The sequence below is a fragment of the Amblyomma maculatum genome, chromosome 2 (assembly GCF_055883805.1).
Source record: "Amblyomma maculatum isolate TAMU_Amacu chromosome 2, ASM5588380v1, whole genome shotgun sequence".
NCBI classification, from domain to species: Eukaryota; Metazoa; Arthropoda; class Arachnida; order Ixodida; family Ixodidae; genus Amblyomma; species Amblyomma maculatum.
In genome coordinates this window covers 28,830,080-28,844,862 of record NC_139345.1, presented here as the reverse complement: position 1 = coordinate 28,844,862, position 14,783 = coordinate 28,830,080, and the positions used below count along the sequence as shown (strand labels likewise).

The following is a 14,783-nucleotide window of genomic DNA, read 5'->3' as shown; positions in this document are numbered from 1 at the left end:
TTCTTTATATAGGGATCTAGCATTGTACCCTCGCACATTACGGCCTTTTTCTCGTGTAGCGTCACTGACGCACATGTGACCGGCTTGGCTGGCCAAAAGGTCTGGCTTCTGACAACCTGTTGCAGCGGGCGTGGCCGCGTGGTATATGCTTGAGATTGACGGCGTCAGGTCTGGTGTATGGGACAACCTCCTAATGTTAACCGAACCTATATGGAGCGCTTCAAATCCTGAAATCCTTTCTACTATGTTTGGAGCTAAACAACTTCGGTGTAATTCGGATGAACAAAGCGGAATTTAAAAATACGAAAGTATAGTTATGGCATATCGCGTTCTGCTAATAGCATTATTTTTAATGGTCTCACCTGGAACATGAATACGGGCATGAGTGACTTGATGGCGCCGATGGTCTCGATGGTAGCGTTTTCGGCACTCAGCGTCACATTCTCCCTCGGCACTGCCGTGGCGAGGTGTCCGAGTGCGTCGGTGAGGTTCCACCCTGACGCGAGGTGGCCGAAGACGAAATAGGAGCCGCGATTCGTGTAGTCCAGGAAGTTCTTGACCTTGTCGGCGAGACACTGGAGCGCGTCTCGGCCGAAACTCCAGCGCAGTACTCCAAGCCCGAGCAGGAACTGGAGAAGCAGGCCCCACATGACCTGGTACCAATTCACCTAGAATGCAGCACACGCTAGATCAGTGTGGGTTCATGGAAATATGAGATGAAAAGTGAGATGACGAGATACGGCGCAACTGGTTGGTACGAAAAAAAAAAACAGTTTGTAAAAGCACCATAGGTTTAGGAGTTGGGAAAGGAGCTCGAAGCAGTATAGAATAAGTGCACCTTTCTTCTGCGGAAATAATTTCTATTTTTGTTTATTTCTGTTTTAGGTAGACCACTTTCTCTTCATTATATGGTGAAAGTGCATCCCCCCCCCCCCCCCCCCCTCCTTTCACTTTGCAGTGCTCTCGATTGTTAATTATGCTCCATGTATGCAAATGGGTCAGCAAGTACTGGACGTCCAGCGAACTATTTTGTTCGTGGTGATATGGTCATGTTTGCGGCTCTCTCCTGAGGAAAACAAGTCGGCGTCGTATTTAGCACACCGTCATCGACAGCCACCTGCACGTCTACTAGAATGTTAAGCCGGTTAGGCGCAGCCCAGGTTTCGATATACCGCTCCTTCGTACTGTAAGGAGTCCGGCCCTATACATGTATTTTTCTTGACCCAAATTAATCACAGCTTTGAGTTAACCCACAGTTTGAGCATGTGCAACTCTAATGCCAGAATGTCACTGACGTTGACTGCCCTGCAAAACATGCCAGACATTACAGGACAACGCATAGTCCGCGCCCAGCAAGTGACAAGTATATTACTTATCATTCTGATCAATCTGCTTAGCTTAGTTGGCGCACCGACTGCCCTGGACAGGCCGTAGTCCCGAAAAGCTGCATAGTTATAGCCGCACAGCTGCTTTCATGTAGATGCTAATGAGAACAATTACTCCTTAAAGAGGATGACGTGGTGAAACCTACCCGAAAGCGATTATTGGAGAAGACAAATCCGAGGAAGATGAGTACGACGATGCCGGCGATCGAGATGAGTCGGTGGCTGTCGCCGATCGAGTCGTACACCAGGAATGACAGCAGGCTCAGCCACAGCAGCAGCCACAGACAGGGGCGCCTGCGACGCACAGCACGCGATCTCTGGTGGTGGTGGAAACGTTTATTGGTTAATTGGAGTTTGGGAGCCACAGAGTGGCCCCGCTACATGGTCGGCGTCCCTAGTCCGGGACACCGCATGACGAGGCCCCGTCTCGCGCCCGTTTCACCAGAGCCCGTTGAGACTCCAGTGTGGAGCAGTTGAGGAGGGCAGTCTCCCATGCCTCTCGGGAAGGGGTAGGGGAAGGGGGGAGGTGAGGATTTCGAGTACATGCCCACACCATGTGGAAGACATCACAAGTCTCTCCACAGTGCGGGCATCGCCCATCCGTGTTAGGATCATAATGTTTTAAGATTGCAGGACAGAGTAGAGTACCTGTTTGCAGGCGCCTTAAAGTTCGCTCCTCCGCCTTACTCAGCCCCTTTGCAGGAGCCGGGAAAAGGCGGTGGTTGTCGCTATAATACGTTATGATTTCTTTGAACCGCAGAAGCGGCTGGTTTGTCTCCGAGTCAGAAGAGCTTTGATGAGGAGCCCGGTGAGTAAGCGCTCGGGCAGCCGCGTCAGCGGTTTCGTTACCTCGTAAGCCCTGGTGGCCAGGAGCCCAAATTATTTTCTTTGACGTTGGAGCTGTGGCAGTCCGCCTTAGAATTCGACTCGCTAAGGGGGAGATCTCCCCTTCTAAGTAATGAACACACGCTTTTCGGGAGTCAGTTATGATCATCCTTGAATTCGGGTCCGCGGCAGCAAGCGCTATCGCTACTTCCTCGGCTCGCGCTGAATTTTGTGCTCGGAAGGAGAGTCCATCAACGTGCATTTCCTGGTGAACAACAGCGGCCGTGTAAAATCCCGTTGGCGACGGCCCTGCAATGTCTACATAATATACACCGGGTCGGGAGCCGTACCGCCCCTCAAGCGCCCGAGCCCGCGCTTGTCGTCTGCTTTCGTGCGTGTCGGTGTCCATGTTACGGGGTAGCGGAGATACCCAGAGGATATCGCGCCACAGATCTGGGATACGACTCGACTCCTCTGGAGTGCAGTCATGTTGGATACGTAAGCGGCTAAGCAGGCGACGCCCGGGTGCCGTCTGCATGAGCCGCGTATACTGGTTCACGAGGTGGGCCTCCCGCAGCTCCTGGTAGGAGTTGAGCACCCCCAAAGCCTTGAGTTTTGTCGCGATCTCTGAGGTACATGAGAGGCACGACACGAAAGGAAAGTAGGCGTGGTGCCTGGGTGGCTGACGAGCCACACACGGGGAAGGGGACTGAGAGGGAGTCAAGGCGGCAGTGGACTTTATTAAATTGTCTGCCGAGGCCATGGCAACAGTTGTTCATTCCTCGTGGCAAATAAAAAGAAATCACAGGACTGTTATGGGAGTGTAACGCGAATGTTTGGGTGTTACGTACGGCGGGGCAACAATGAATTTCTCACTATCATGTTCTGTTTTGTATCTCGCAAAGTCGGGCAGTTGGCAGTAAATATGGCCTTTCACAGGACTGTAGTCATACTCCGGAGTAATGTGCTTATTTCAAAGATTGCTAGCAGAAGTCACAGACAACCTGCATGCCTGTTTAGACGTTCTCGTTGGTGTACTTTCCATCCTTGCCATAAACTCCTCCTCCCATGATTGCCGGCATCGGTTTTTTTTTTTTTTTTTAATAACGTTGTTTATTGTCGAAGGGCATAATGTAATATGTAAAAAAAAAAATTTGTTCCCATAGAAATCGTCTGGTTGCGCATTCTTCCGCACTCGTCATGACCTAGCGCACACGCAACAAGCCCACCTGCAGCTTTCTGCCCTATGTTCCTCTCCCACTTCCCTCTCCCTACTCTTCCACAGACAAGGAGATGGGGTTCCCTCTCTCCAAGACAGGTGACGCTGCGGACTCCGATGGCGGCGTGAAACCCCAATCTGATCCCTTAATTTGCACATCTATCAACTCACAAGTACTCCTTAACGCGCTCTCATGCGGTATCTATCATATTATGTGGAAAACTATCCAACATATACAGATATAGAGTACGAACGTGCCTGCGTGGCCTAGCGGTAGCATTCTTGACTCGGATTGCAAGGGTCATAGGGGGATCGATTCCACTCAGCCTTCCATCTGAATTAAGACAGCTCCTGCCAAACCTGTCATGTCGTCTGGGTATATGACGTCATAAAACCCTACGACCAATTAATGTCCGGCCATACCACATCCATGCTAAGGTAATTTTTCGCTCACAGCGCCGACACCTCATTTTCTTGAGAACGGAGTCTTTAACGCTGCCGCGTCAAACATTTCATTGCTGTAAAAATTACGCAGCTACGTGCTGAGAAAATAAAATGGAAATCCCACTAGCCTAAGAAGCCGTGTATGAGTACGTTAACCACTCATCCACGCCCACATTCTCAATCTGGATGTTTTTTTTTTTTTTCTTGTCTAGCGGAGCTGCGTTGCTTCACCCAGTTCAAATAATTTCTTTTTTTTTTTCAAGCTTAAAAATTACGAAGCGTGAAAATTACTAGCCAGTTGACCTGTGCATACGCTGAATTTATTTTTCTGGTTACCAGGCGGCGTCGCCGATTCCCTATACAATCTCTTTAATAGACATCGCAACTTGAAGAAATCACTTAGCATATTTTACTTTCTCAATGCTGGCTGTTCTGTCGTCTCACAACGCACGCAGATATTGTTACTCACAAATCTAACTGGCATCGTGTCATAATGCGTCATTTAGCTATAGTGCGGCCTTTATTCTAAACAAGAAATGGCTGCTTGGGTTGACGAGGACAGGTTTAAGAAAGACGGACAAGTGCAGTTAAGGGCCATCTGACAAATGAGGTTTAATCCATTACAGTGAAGAAGAAAGACAACGACACCTGACATTAGCTTGATGACAAAAAAAAAAAAAAATGCAGGGAAAATACGCAGTTACAATTTGCTGACCGAGAAACAAATAAAAAAGGGGCTTTATTAAGCTCTACTGGAGATCTGCAGTCAGACCACGTCCACGCACCCCAAATCATATATACGCGACGCTCATGTAACCTTTTCATGTTTCCACTGCATATGTCTTCTTCCTTCGGTGGAGGGTAACTGAGGGAGAAGTTATAGTCACCCTCCGTGCCTGTCATTTACTCGTAACGGAATTGCAGCCTTTTAAAACTAAGGTTTACATTTAATTGTGTTTCAAGCAACGATGGTCATGTTCCCTGGAATCCGCAAGGCGCGATGTTTGGTTCTGTGCTCTAGAGCTGTCCTTTTTGCAAGGTCCTGTTTGCCACACATAGAACTTGCCGTATGAAAGAAGATATTTCGTAAACAGCCCCCGTTGAACAGGTGACGAAACGCGAAACATGCCAATCACTAAAACGCCCTCTCCTCAACTGCAGATTTTACCTGACTTACTTTTTATAGGTGCATTTAAACCTATGGGGAGCAGGAAAAACAACCCTGACCCTCAAGCGTTGACCCCTTTATCAGCTTGTTCGTTATGCCGCGCACTTAAGGAAGAACCGGAAAAGGCTACTTTTCTTAATTTTTCTTTTAAAACAAAAGCTGGTTTTTCGTCTTTAACTCCTTCAGACACGTCTTGGAAAAACTAATAAGCAACCGCGGTTACCCGTAGCCACTTTGTCGACTCATTTGCAATCGCAACCTTTCGTGCATTTTGTGGGGGGCATGGTTTCGTCCGTGGTTGCTTCTCGTAAGGCGGTGGCTAGTAACTTGAAAAGCGGCCGCAGGAAGGACGAAGGAACGTACAACTCACATCCAACGGTGCTTTTGCTGGGCGGCCGTAATAGCGTCGAGGACCTTACGGAGCACCTTCTGTCCACCGCAGCGGTTAATCAGCGCGGCTGCCACCTGCCACAGTAGGAACAGGTAGACGACGACGGTGACCACCGTCAGGAATTTGACGTCGTGGCAGAAGTCCGGCGTTCTGCTCCACGTGAGCGCGATGCCCGTCGCCAGGTAGACGTGGAAGAGCACGGCGGCCGCCACTTTCAGAAAGAAAGGCAGGTGCCGCTTCCAGGGGCTCTTCTCGGAGAAGGACGGCACCCGGTCGAAGGCAGCGGCCGGCGCCACGGCGCAGGGAGTTGTGGGCTTCGCAGGTTGCTGCAGTGCAGAGCGAGTGACTTTTTAATATTGTTCGTAGATACTGATGTCCTGTTACATAATAATGTAGCACATGGAAAAATATATCTCTCTCCAAATTGTAAGAACAGAGGAACACACTCAAAGCAAAATATAGGCAAATGCTTAAACCTGCCAAACCCAAGTAACCAAAACGAAAGTGGCGGCACGTTTAGCTCAACCCGCCTCTCTTCGTCTGTGCGGCAGACTCCCGGCGGGCTGCGTCCACTGAAAGATCGAATTAGGCCTGTCACCTTCGCAACCTCTGAGAGGCAGACAGTTCACGAGGCGTCTCGCCTGGATCCTCTTTGACGACTGCTGCCGTTAAATTGTCGAGAGCTGTTGCGATCCGTTGACACCGGTTAAGAGGCAGCCGAGGCTATCTAGACAAAACGAGCGCCACGGCTCCAGCGTAGCTGCGGTTGAGTGACGTCATTGTTGTCACGTGACTAGACAGAGGCGAGCGCCTTGGTTTCAGCGGCGGCGTCTAATTCACGTCATAGCTGCAACATGGTTTCTCCTCGGTTCAAGGCACGGTGAAAGGTTCAACTACCAACATGCGTACAACATGGCGAAGCTACGCAGGGGAGTAGTAAAAACTCTCGCTTTTGAAGTACGTATACATACACAGGCGCAGCTATAGAGCCATACTGGAGAAGGCTGATCAACAAGAATCTAATAGGGTGACCTTCAAATATATTTAGCAAAATGTACCTGCGTTGTAATATCGTCAGCGGGACCTAAGCTCAGTAACAGTGACTCGCTTTTTGAGGACCGTTATAGTAACGGCCCTTGAAAAACGAGTGTCCTTAAATTGATTAACCTGCGAATTCAAGGACGTTGCAAAAGAAGTAAAGTTGTTTGTAGCTTATCATAGGAACAAGTAAAAATGTGCATGGTATTTATATTATAACGGTCATCAATTGGTGGAAATAAAATCTGAACCGACAAATGCAATTTCTGAACACAACGGGAGGCAAGTATTTCCAAAGATGTCACTTACTGATGAGCGTCCGTATTTGAGGACTTTTGATGGATTTGAACTTAGGAGCCCTTGTACCCCGTGAAAGGCGACGTCTTTATGTTGGGAGGCTTGCAGAAATGTAGGTAATATGCTGGGCGTAACGTCTCGGTGCGACGCATGCGTACTTTAGCGGGCAATGCGGAGTATCGTGTCGAAGGGCTTTGGATTAATTTAGACCACCAAGAGTTTTTCTATCGCAATGCCGCCGACGGTACTAGGATCGAACCCGCGACCTTAGGTCAGCAGGCGGACGTGAAAGCCAATGCTCTACCACTGTAGGTAGAATTTGGGAACGCGCTTCGGAAGTAAAGCTACATGAATTAATGAAATGTACACCTCACTTGTACTTCGGGAGCAGTCGGCTCCATGTAGAAAATGGCCATAACGGGCGCTTACTTGCCTGGCATTTACCGCCGCACCATAGCAAGCAAAGCGCCCTGGGCAAGTATGTCGCGCACGAACCGGGAGAGATCCCCACTCTCCGACCTTCGGAGAATTGGAACACAAATTGATGCTTTCTTCATCGAATCTTCTCACAGATGTAATATACTATTGCGCCTTTATCTGGAAGGAATTGGAAGCCAAAAGGAACATTAATGTATAGCCCAGCAGTGTCTAATCACGATGTTGCCGACATAAGCTCACTCTCATTAGCACGTCGATATCTTATCGCTCCAACTACTGACCAACGGCACACCGAAGATATAAGATAGGAGTGAAAAATCTTGAATGAAGTGTACAACTCTCTACAGCCGGTTCACTTCTCTCATATCAGAGCTGCCTGCGGAAAGCGCTTACGTTGAAACTCTTGCCGGGTGCCGAAGCGGATTGCTTTGTTATCAGTGCCATTGAATACCGTTGCCGACACACGTGCAATACGTGTGGACGAAGGTTCACGTCTGTTCCGCGTGATAAGCGCAATAGGGCGCATGAGGACAGCCGTGATGAATTCATATGTCAGTCGAAAATGAACAGATGTTCTTTGGAAACGTCAAAGCGGTTGTATTTTGCACTAATCATCTCAGCGCTTTCGTCCCTATATCCCGAATAATTAATTGATTTTCTAAATACCTCCTCGTTATCTCCATGCAAAAAATATAGTATTTTTTTTTATTTGACAGTAAGCAAACTTAGCTAACTGGCTTTACCATCCTCTACCTGCAACTAGTGTGAGGAAGAGAAAAAAAATGATAAACGAAATTATTTACATTCGACCACCAAAGCTCGTCGATGAATGTAGCGTTACACAATGTACCAGTGACCAGATCCTGCCAATTTTTGTGCCCACCGTGACAATAAAATTATTATTTTCTTTGCTCACAAGGAGTCTTTTCTAGTGCACTCGTCTTTACAGGGTACACGGCCTAATGTTATCTCAGAACCCCTGCAGCGTACCTTCGACCCAGAGTTGGGATTCCACAGTGTATTTGCTAGAACCAACCTCGCGCACAGAGCAACCACTGCCTTCGCTGATAAGCAAAGTAGCGACTCACCATTTCCATGGCGTGCACATCATCGGCGACGCATTGCCCGTTCTCGTCAGTGAGGAAGCCCAGGTTCACAGTTCCCTTCGCGGAAGCCGGGGACAACGGGATCACCGACGAGTCGCCTGTGGATGCAACCGCCGCCTCACGCCCGCGGCCTTCGGGAGAGCCAGATCCGCTGCTTGGAGTCGGTGCCATTAGGTCGAAGGTCCGCTGCCAAGGACCTGTGACCCGCCGTTTGCCTATGCATCAGGATATTGTTCCAACGATCAGAGACAAGTGAAAGCGAATGGGCCCAGAAGAGGGACAGCTGGTGTAAATAACGCAAGACTTGGTTTTCCATCTGGGGTGTACGAATGCTCTGAATTTCGTACCTTACAATTAGTTATGTGCATTGTATTCGATGCGTGAATGGACAATGAAATATTCGTGAATAATTGATTATTTACTCTTGTTAGGAGCCACGTTTTGTGGTGGCTCAGGAACATAGCGCAGTACAGTCGCGAACAGTCTTGGCTATTGTGCAGTGGAGGATGAAGCGCTGTGCGCATTTATTGGAGTAGCCCGTGGGCGTACATACGATTTTGCAGGATTTTCCTCATTCGTGTCAGGGAGGGCAGATAATACTGCTTTGAACCATCTTCGAAGCGCAGATGTAAGACCTAAAGCGTATTCGATTGCTCTGGAAAAGAAGCTGGCGCGTGGCATGGGATTCGTTGCTCCTATATATGAAGCACTAGCTGTTCCTTACAGGGGTTCTGTGAGGAAAATGAATAAATAAAAAGCTATAAAAGAGAGTGGATACCGTTTCTGAAAGTCCTATGGCGTTATAAAATACCGTGGTTTTAGGGAACTTATATTACCGAGCTCCGCACTGAGCTTGACATTCAGGTTTGTGCTTGCTCCACGCACGTTTTGCGACATGCGAGAAGTGGCAGCGCATCATACCCCAACTCGATTCGCTCACTGTGTGCGACCTTCACTTTCAAGCTGAGTACTTGGTAAAAACTTAATCCCAACATTAATGGAGACACTGCCGTCATTCTAGGCGACAAATCGGCCTTAGAAGATGGCACATTGCCCCTTTTGTTTCCCAGCTGCCCATATTCCTATACAAATTGTGTACAGCCCCTCGGTAAAAGCGGCACAAATAAGTTGACGATGACCGAGGAAGAGTATCGACGTGTCGGCGCAACAAGAATTGCAGCCCTCTTCTACAGAGACCACCTTGTGCTTGTACAACGAACTTACGGGTACGGAAACAGGAAGTCAACAAATTGAAGGTTGTTCGATCAGCCGCAGCTTCTGACACTTTTGTCATTCTGTACAAGTTGAAATTCGCAGACGATATGCGAAAGTAGAAAATGCTATTGTAGTGACAATCCCTCTAATTATGCCCCAATGCCTATGGTAAACCTGTGCCATTGACGGCGTACAGGAATAAGGAAATCAAGGGCTTGCATTCACTTGAGGACGTGAAATTATTTTTCGCTATATGGAGAAATTAAAATTGAGCGTGGGCTACCCTACCAAGTTGTATCCCCATATAATCGAGATTTTTAAACTGTTTACAGGTCGTTATTTCAAGCCCTGTGAGACATATGCCAGTGTGGCCTGTGCAGGTGCATTGTGCAGCAAGGCGGACATTACGTATGTGAGAGATCTCAGTTACTACGTAATTAATCAATAAAAATTAACAAATTAACCTTTTACTCTTGGATTTTGGGAGCCAACACTATACAATTAAGGAAATGAAGGCCGTCAACATAAAAGCCGAGTCCAGTTTTTAGGTTTTCTTTATCGGTAAGGGTGTTGAAAATATTTAACGTCAAAAATAAGCATTTTTTTAAGCTAGCTGGCTTCTTGCAATGCAACTCTCGCACTTCTTTAAAATGGCGTCGATTTCTCTATTTCATGCCTTAAAAGCATTGAACGTGACGTCCGCGGCAATACCATGCCCAGCGACGCCGTTTTAAATATGTGCAGTGCGGAAAGCCAGCTTTGCGAGCTAGATTGCGTATTTTTGAACTGCATTGCCGATAAATTAATATGGTGGTACAGGAGGCGACGAAAAACGTGCACAAATTTGAGCTCGAATGCTACTTGCCCTGAATTCAAGACGCTTGGGAAGCTTTTTATGTAGCGCGCGAAGAAACGAGGCACGATGAGCATCCAAGTGAAATGAAAAACAATTCTCTTGCCATTCTGAAAAGGGAAAAGTTGAAGGAAAAAGTTCTTGCAATCAGCGAACAACTGCGTTCACATAGTGACGCACAATCTGAAGTTGCTCAAATGTTGCCACAAAAGCAATTTCTTTTAGGACAGCCCTAAATGCCAGCTGCTGAATCTGTTCTCTATTTACCAGATTTTCCTCATTAGAATCACGCGGTCATATCCGGCACCAGGTTTAATTCTTCCGGTATCTCCACAGTGATTGAATCTAAAGCTAGCGCTCTCATGTGATGTTGATGATATAAGCAATAAAATACTATACGGCCGCCGCTTTTCAATGGAGGCGAAACGCAAGACGCCCGTGTGCTGTGCGATGTCAGTGCACGTTAAAGAACTCCAGGTGGTCGAAATCTCCGGAGTCCTCCACTACTACGTCACTCATAGCCTGAGTCACTTTGGGATGTTAAACTCGATAAACCGAACCAAGCCAAACCATCGAAACCTACGACTATATAGCTAATAGGCTTATCTGACATTTGTCAGGCCTAAAATAGAGTAGGCAGGTTCAGTCTGGAATCCTCATGAATCAAATTTTTTTCAACACCCTCAAAGGTGTTCAGAATCACGCTGCCGGAATTTTTTTTTTTTCTCCGACTACTCCTGTTGTTTAGTTTTCCTGCGCTTATATCACGAGCACCTTATTAATCTTGAAAACAGACGTTGCATATCCAGACTGTGTCTTTTTCAAAAGTTATTTCGCACGCCGCTAAATGTTTCAGTAATCTTATAAGCACATCGACAGTGAAGTCGCACCATGCAGTCATCCTAAAACCGCCTAAAACGCCCTTTTTCAGTTCTCCTCATGCTTTCATCACTCTTAGCAAGAAATATTATTCTCGTTACGCTAACAAACACGTCGCAAACGCGAAGCGTTGAATTAACCTCGAAGCAAGTAGTAGATAGCTGTTTTTTGCGATCTTCGTTCAACGTGCACTTTATCTCGCCCTTACTGCTGAGTCCAAACCGCTCTTTATTCACCAGACTTAAGTTAGTACCCGACAGCTAAAGAGACACCAGCAAATTTGAATTCTGAATGTTCGTTCGCAATGCTACAGTGGATGGGAACCGGCGGCCAAGGCTGTATGCTAAGCGCGCGAGCGCATTTTCCGGGTTGACATGGAAACTTTCAAACTGAACTTCCGTTGTTCGAAACAGCGTCGGTGCCCAGCGCTTTCACGCTACCTTAGCGCGAATATCAAATGACTTCTAAACATCGCTGTTTTGATACGGGTGTTATCTGTATTGTTGTAGCAATGTGCGGAAAAGTAATGTTCCTGTAGTGTATTGCCAGACAAATTGACGACGCGTTCTACAAATGGTTCACACTGTGACCCGGGCCGCCGTTTTTCTAGATCTATTGCGGCTCATGCTTGTTTTCGAGAGAACAGAACGTAAACACTATATTGCAAACCTCACGCGCCAACTTATTTTAGTGGCGTCAATAGCTGCGGAAATGCGAGAATGACCAGGATGCTTCCACAGCTTGTGGGGCCCTGCTTCAAGCACGAGGCAGCGCAGCGCGCCAGCTACATTTGAAGGGCGCGCCACTTCCCGGTAGTTCCTGGGCGTGCCCATCTCACCTCTCCTCTCCCGCCGACGGGGAAAGCAGTCCCCGGCATACATGGCAAACTTAATTTTGAAAAGGAATTAAGTTAAATTACTAATTACTTTGCTGAAAGTCGCAGAAAAGTAATTAAATTACATTACAATTACTCTTGCTGAGTAATTCAAATACTTTAAATTACTTTCTAGTTTTCATCCATGCAAAAACAAAGTAAACCTAGTAAACTAATACTAACTTATTCTCCAGACGCGAAGCACGCACATTCTTTCACCTTCGCGCAAAATTCTGTCTCAGAAAGCTATTCCTTCCCTCTTTCCTACAGCGCTTACCATTACAAAAATAAGACAACCGCAAAAAAAAAGAAAAAGAAATGAAACAACAAAAGCCGCAGCATGGTTGAACGGTCGTGAAATGAGCGGCAAACCCAGCGTCTTGCTGCCCCGGAGCTGTCTCCGCCATTTGGAGCCAGGAGAAGCTAGGTTATTTATTGCTTCCGCAGTCCCAAGAATCGACGTCGGCACGTTGTGCTCACTGCTCAGTAATGCTCAAGCCACGGTGGCTCACGCCATGGACCCTTCCGCCTATCTCCCTCAACTACAATCCTCCCTCGCCCCGGTGACCAGTGTAGCCATGCACCTGTGCCCTAGCCGACGCAACAGGGAGTGCCACTGCGCCGCACTCTCGACTAGTTTTCAACTCCGGCCTCTTTGCACCATCTGCCCCTTCGGTATTTTCTTGGCATCTCGTATCCTGCTGCTTGGAGAATGGTTGCCATGGGAAGTGATCCTGCTGCCCTGAAGGTCTCAGACGCACTGTTCTGTTCAATTTTGCCTCCTTTGGACGATGGCTTCGGTTTGCTGCGCCCGCACGTCATTCCTGCTTTCGCGGCACTCTACTTTGTTGTCTATTGAAGGAGCAGTGGCGCACTTTAGTAAAAGTAATTTCGAAAAAATAATTACTTACTTTTGCTGTGAAATTACTGTCAAAAAGTAATTCATTACATTGTTAAATTACCAAACCGAAAAAGTAATTCGTTACATTACAAATTACCGCTGGAATAAATTAAATTACAGTAATTTCATTAATGTAATTCAATTACTGCCATGTCTGGTCCCTGGTCGAGCGAGGCGCGTCTCGCTCCCTCTTCGCTTTCCTGCTTCTCGCTTGCTGCCCGCTTGCTTGACGCTCCCTGGCTGCTCTCGCGACCTGACAACGGCACGACCCCCTGACCCCCTGGCCCCCCGATCTACCTGACGGGCTTGCCTTCCCCTGAGTGAGATAAAGATGTTTGTTTCACGGCCCACTGAGTGTGTGTCCTGCGTCCCCTTCGGGTAGAGGAAACGCCCATAAGCTATAATACTGCGCCGTTGTACTGTAGGCTGTAGCCGCGTTATTTTTGCAGGACATTGAAACTGATCGTGGCGTGTCCATTAATGTCGACGCGTTCATGATGAATTAACTGTGCAGAAAGGGGAGGTAAATGTGCGCGCACCTGTACATTTCCCCTTTGAACACTAGCCCAACACATCGAATAACAGATTTTTTTTTTTTTGTAGAACTAAATCACAAGGCAATGATAAAATTTATCATGATAGGATTTTGTTAGATGACAGGATCTCGGCAGGATTTTGTAGCTTATTCCTACCGGCTACATCTTTGGGTGCTCGACTCTGGCACGGTCCCCGTCCTATATTCGCCAAATGGGGTCACTGATCCCTCGATCACGTTGAATTGTAAATAGTGCGCACAGTGCTGAGTGCTGGACATTCTTATACGCTAAACCATCGGTCTAAACAGATATTAAATCTTTCGTGAAAAATATTAAGAGCAAGCTTCCAGGCTATGCTCTGGCTCTAATTTGTGCAGCTTGACAAAATATTATGGGGTCCACAAATAGCTTTGGACAGAGAATTAGTAAAATGACAAAAACAACAACAACAACAACAAAAACTCGCAGAATTGGCCTACAGGTCTGTCGACACGTTCGAGCCGATACGGGTGACCGAAAGGGAACGAGTAAATGAGATATATGCATGTGGCCAAATCAAACATTTTGCACTATCAGCACATACTAAGCGCATTCACAGAAAGTTTTTGTGCCATCCGCCAGCTCATCGCCAACAACGCGAGCGGGAATAGCCCTTTGGAGCCGGGCGCCAGCGTGCCGGCCCGGAGCCAGGTAATGGCGGAATTGCACATGATGACCAAATAGAGCGGCGCCCATACTCTTGCGCTGTAAAGCGCTCGCAGTAAACAGGACTGTACAACTGTCAAGCTCTCTTTGTACACACAACTGTCAAGTGCGAATCACTGCCGACACAAGGCAGCAATATGAATCAGCTGCGTGAATAAGCGTTCTTTTTGGATCGTCGATGCTCCTACACCACTTCCTACAGGGCCACCTTTTTTGGCCCGAGAGAGTGCTTTCTCTTGCGCACCTTTTCCCTCTTAAATACACGGGTAACTTATCACAATTGAAACCTCATTTTCTGCTTCAAAATTCAATATTTTCCCCCACGCTAGAGCAATGCAATACTGTAATAACAGCAAGGTAGCCGGGAAACATGGCTATGATGTTTCAACCTGTTACATTTCATCCAGGAAAACTCATTTCGTGCGATTGTTTACTGCTCAGCAGGTTCAACGTGCAAACCTGCGAAATTATATCTAGCTGCAAACAATGTAATACAAAACAATATAATA

The 14,783-nt window shown here is 47.3% G+C and overlaps 2 protein-coding genes across 4 annotated transcripts in view; both read right to left on the bottom strand.

Moving 5' to 3' along the window:
• LOC146198226 (uncharacterized) overlaps positions 1–14,783 on the bottom strand; it is a 46,342-nt gene that overhangs the window by 15,668 nt on the left and 15,891 nt on the right. For 2 of the 3 annotated variants that reach the window (XM_084593624.1, XM_084593625.1), the window contains 4 exons: positions 8,294–8,508; positions 5,412–5,758; positions 1,532–1,679; positions 363–668 (listed from right to left, as the gene is read on the bottom strand). In XM_084593624.1, coding sequence (XP_084449750.1) covers positions 363–668; positions 1,532–1,679; positions 5,412–5,758; positions 8,294–8,508 — 1,016 coding nt within the window. Of the gene's footprint in view, positions 1–362; positions 669–1,531; positions 1,680–5,411; positions 5,759–8,293; positions 8,527–14,783 lie in introns of all 3 variants that reach the window. The other variant, XM_084593623.1, reaches the window with a different exon arrangement.
• Positions 1,718–2,973, bottom strand: LOC146198227 (uncharacterized). The gene has a single exon (XM_084595770.1). It carries the CDS (start codon positions 2,971–2,973, stop codon positions 1,780–1,782), a length of 1,194 nt encoding a protein of 397 aa, XP_084451896.1. The 3' UTR covers positions 1,718–1,779.

Coding starts and splice junctions, on each gene's coding strand:
- LOC146198227 (XM_084595770.1), bottom strand. CDS start 2,973: ATGGCCTCGGCAGACAATTTAATAAAGTCCACTGCCGCCTTGACTCCC.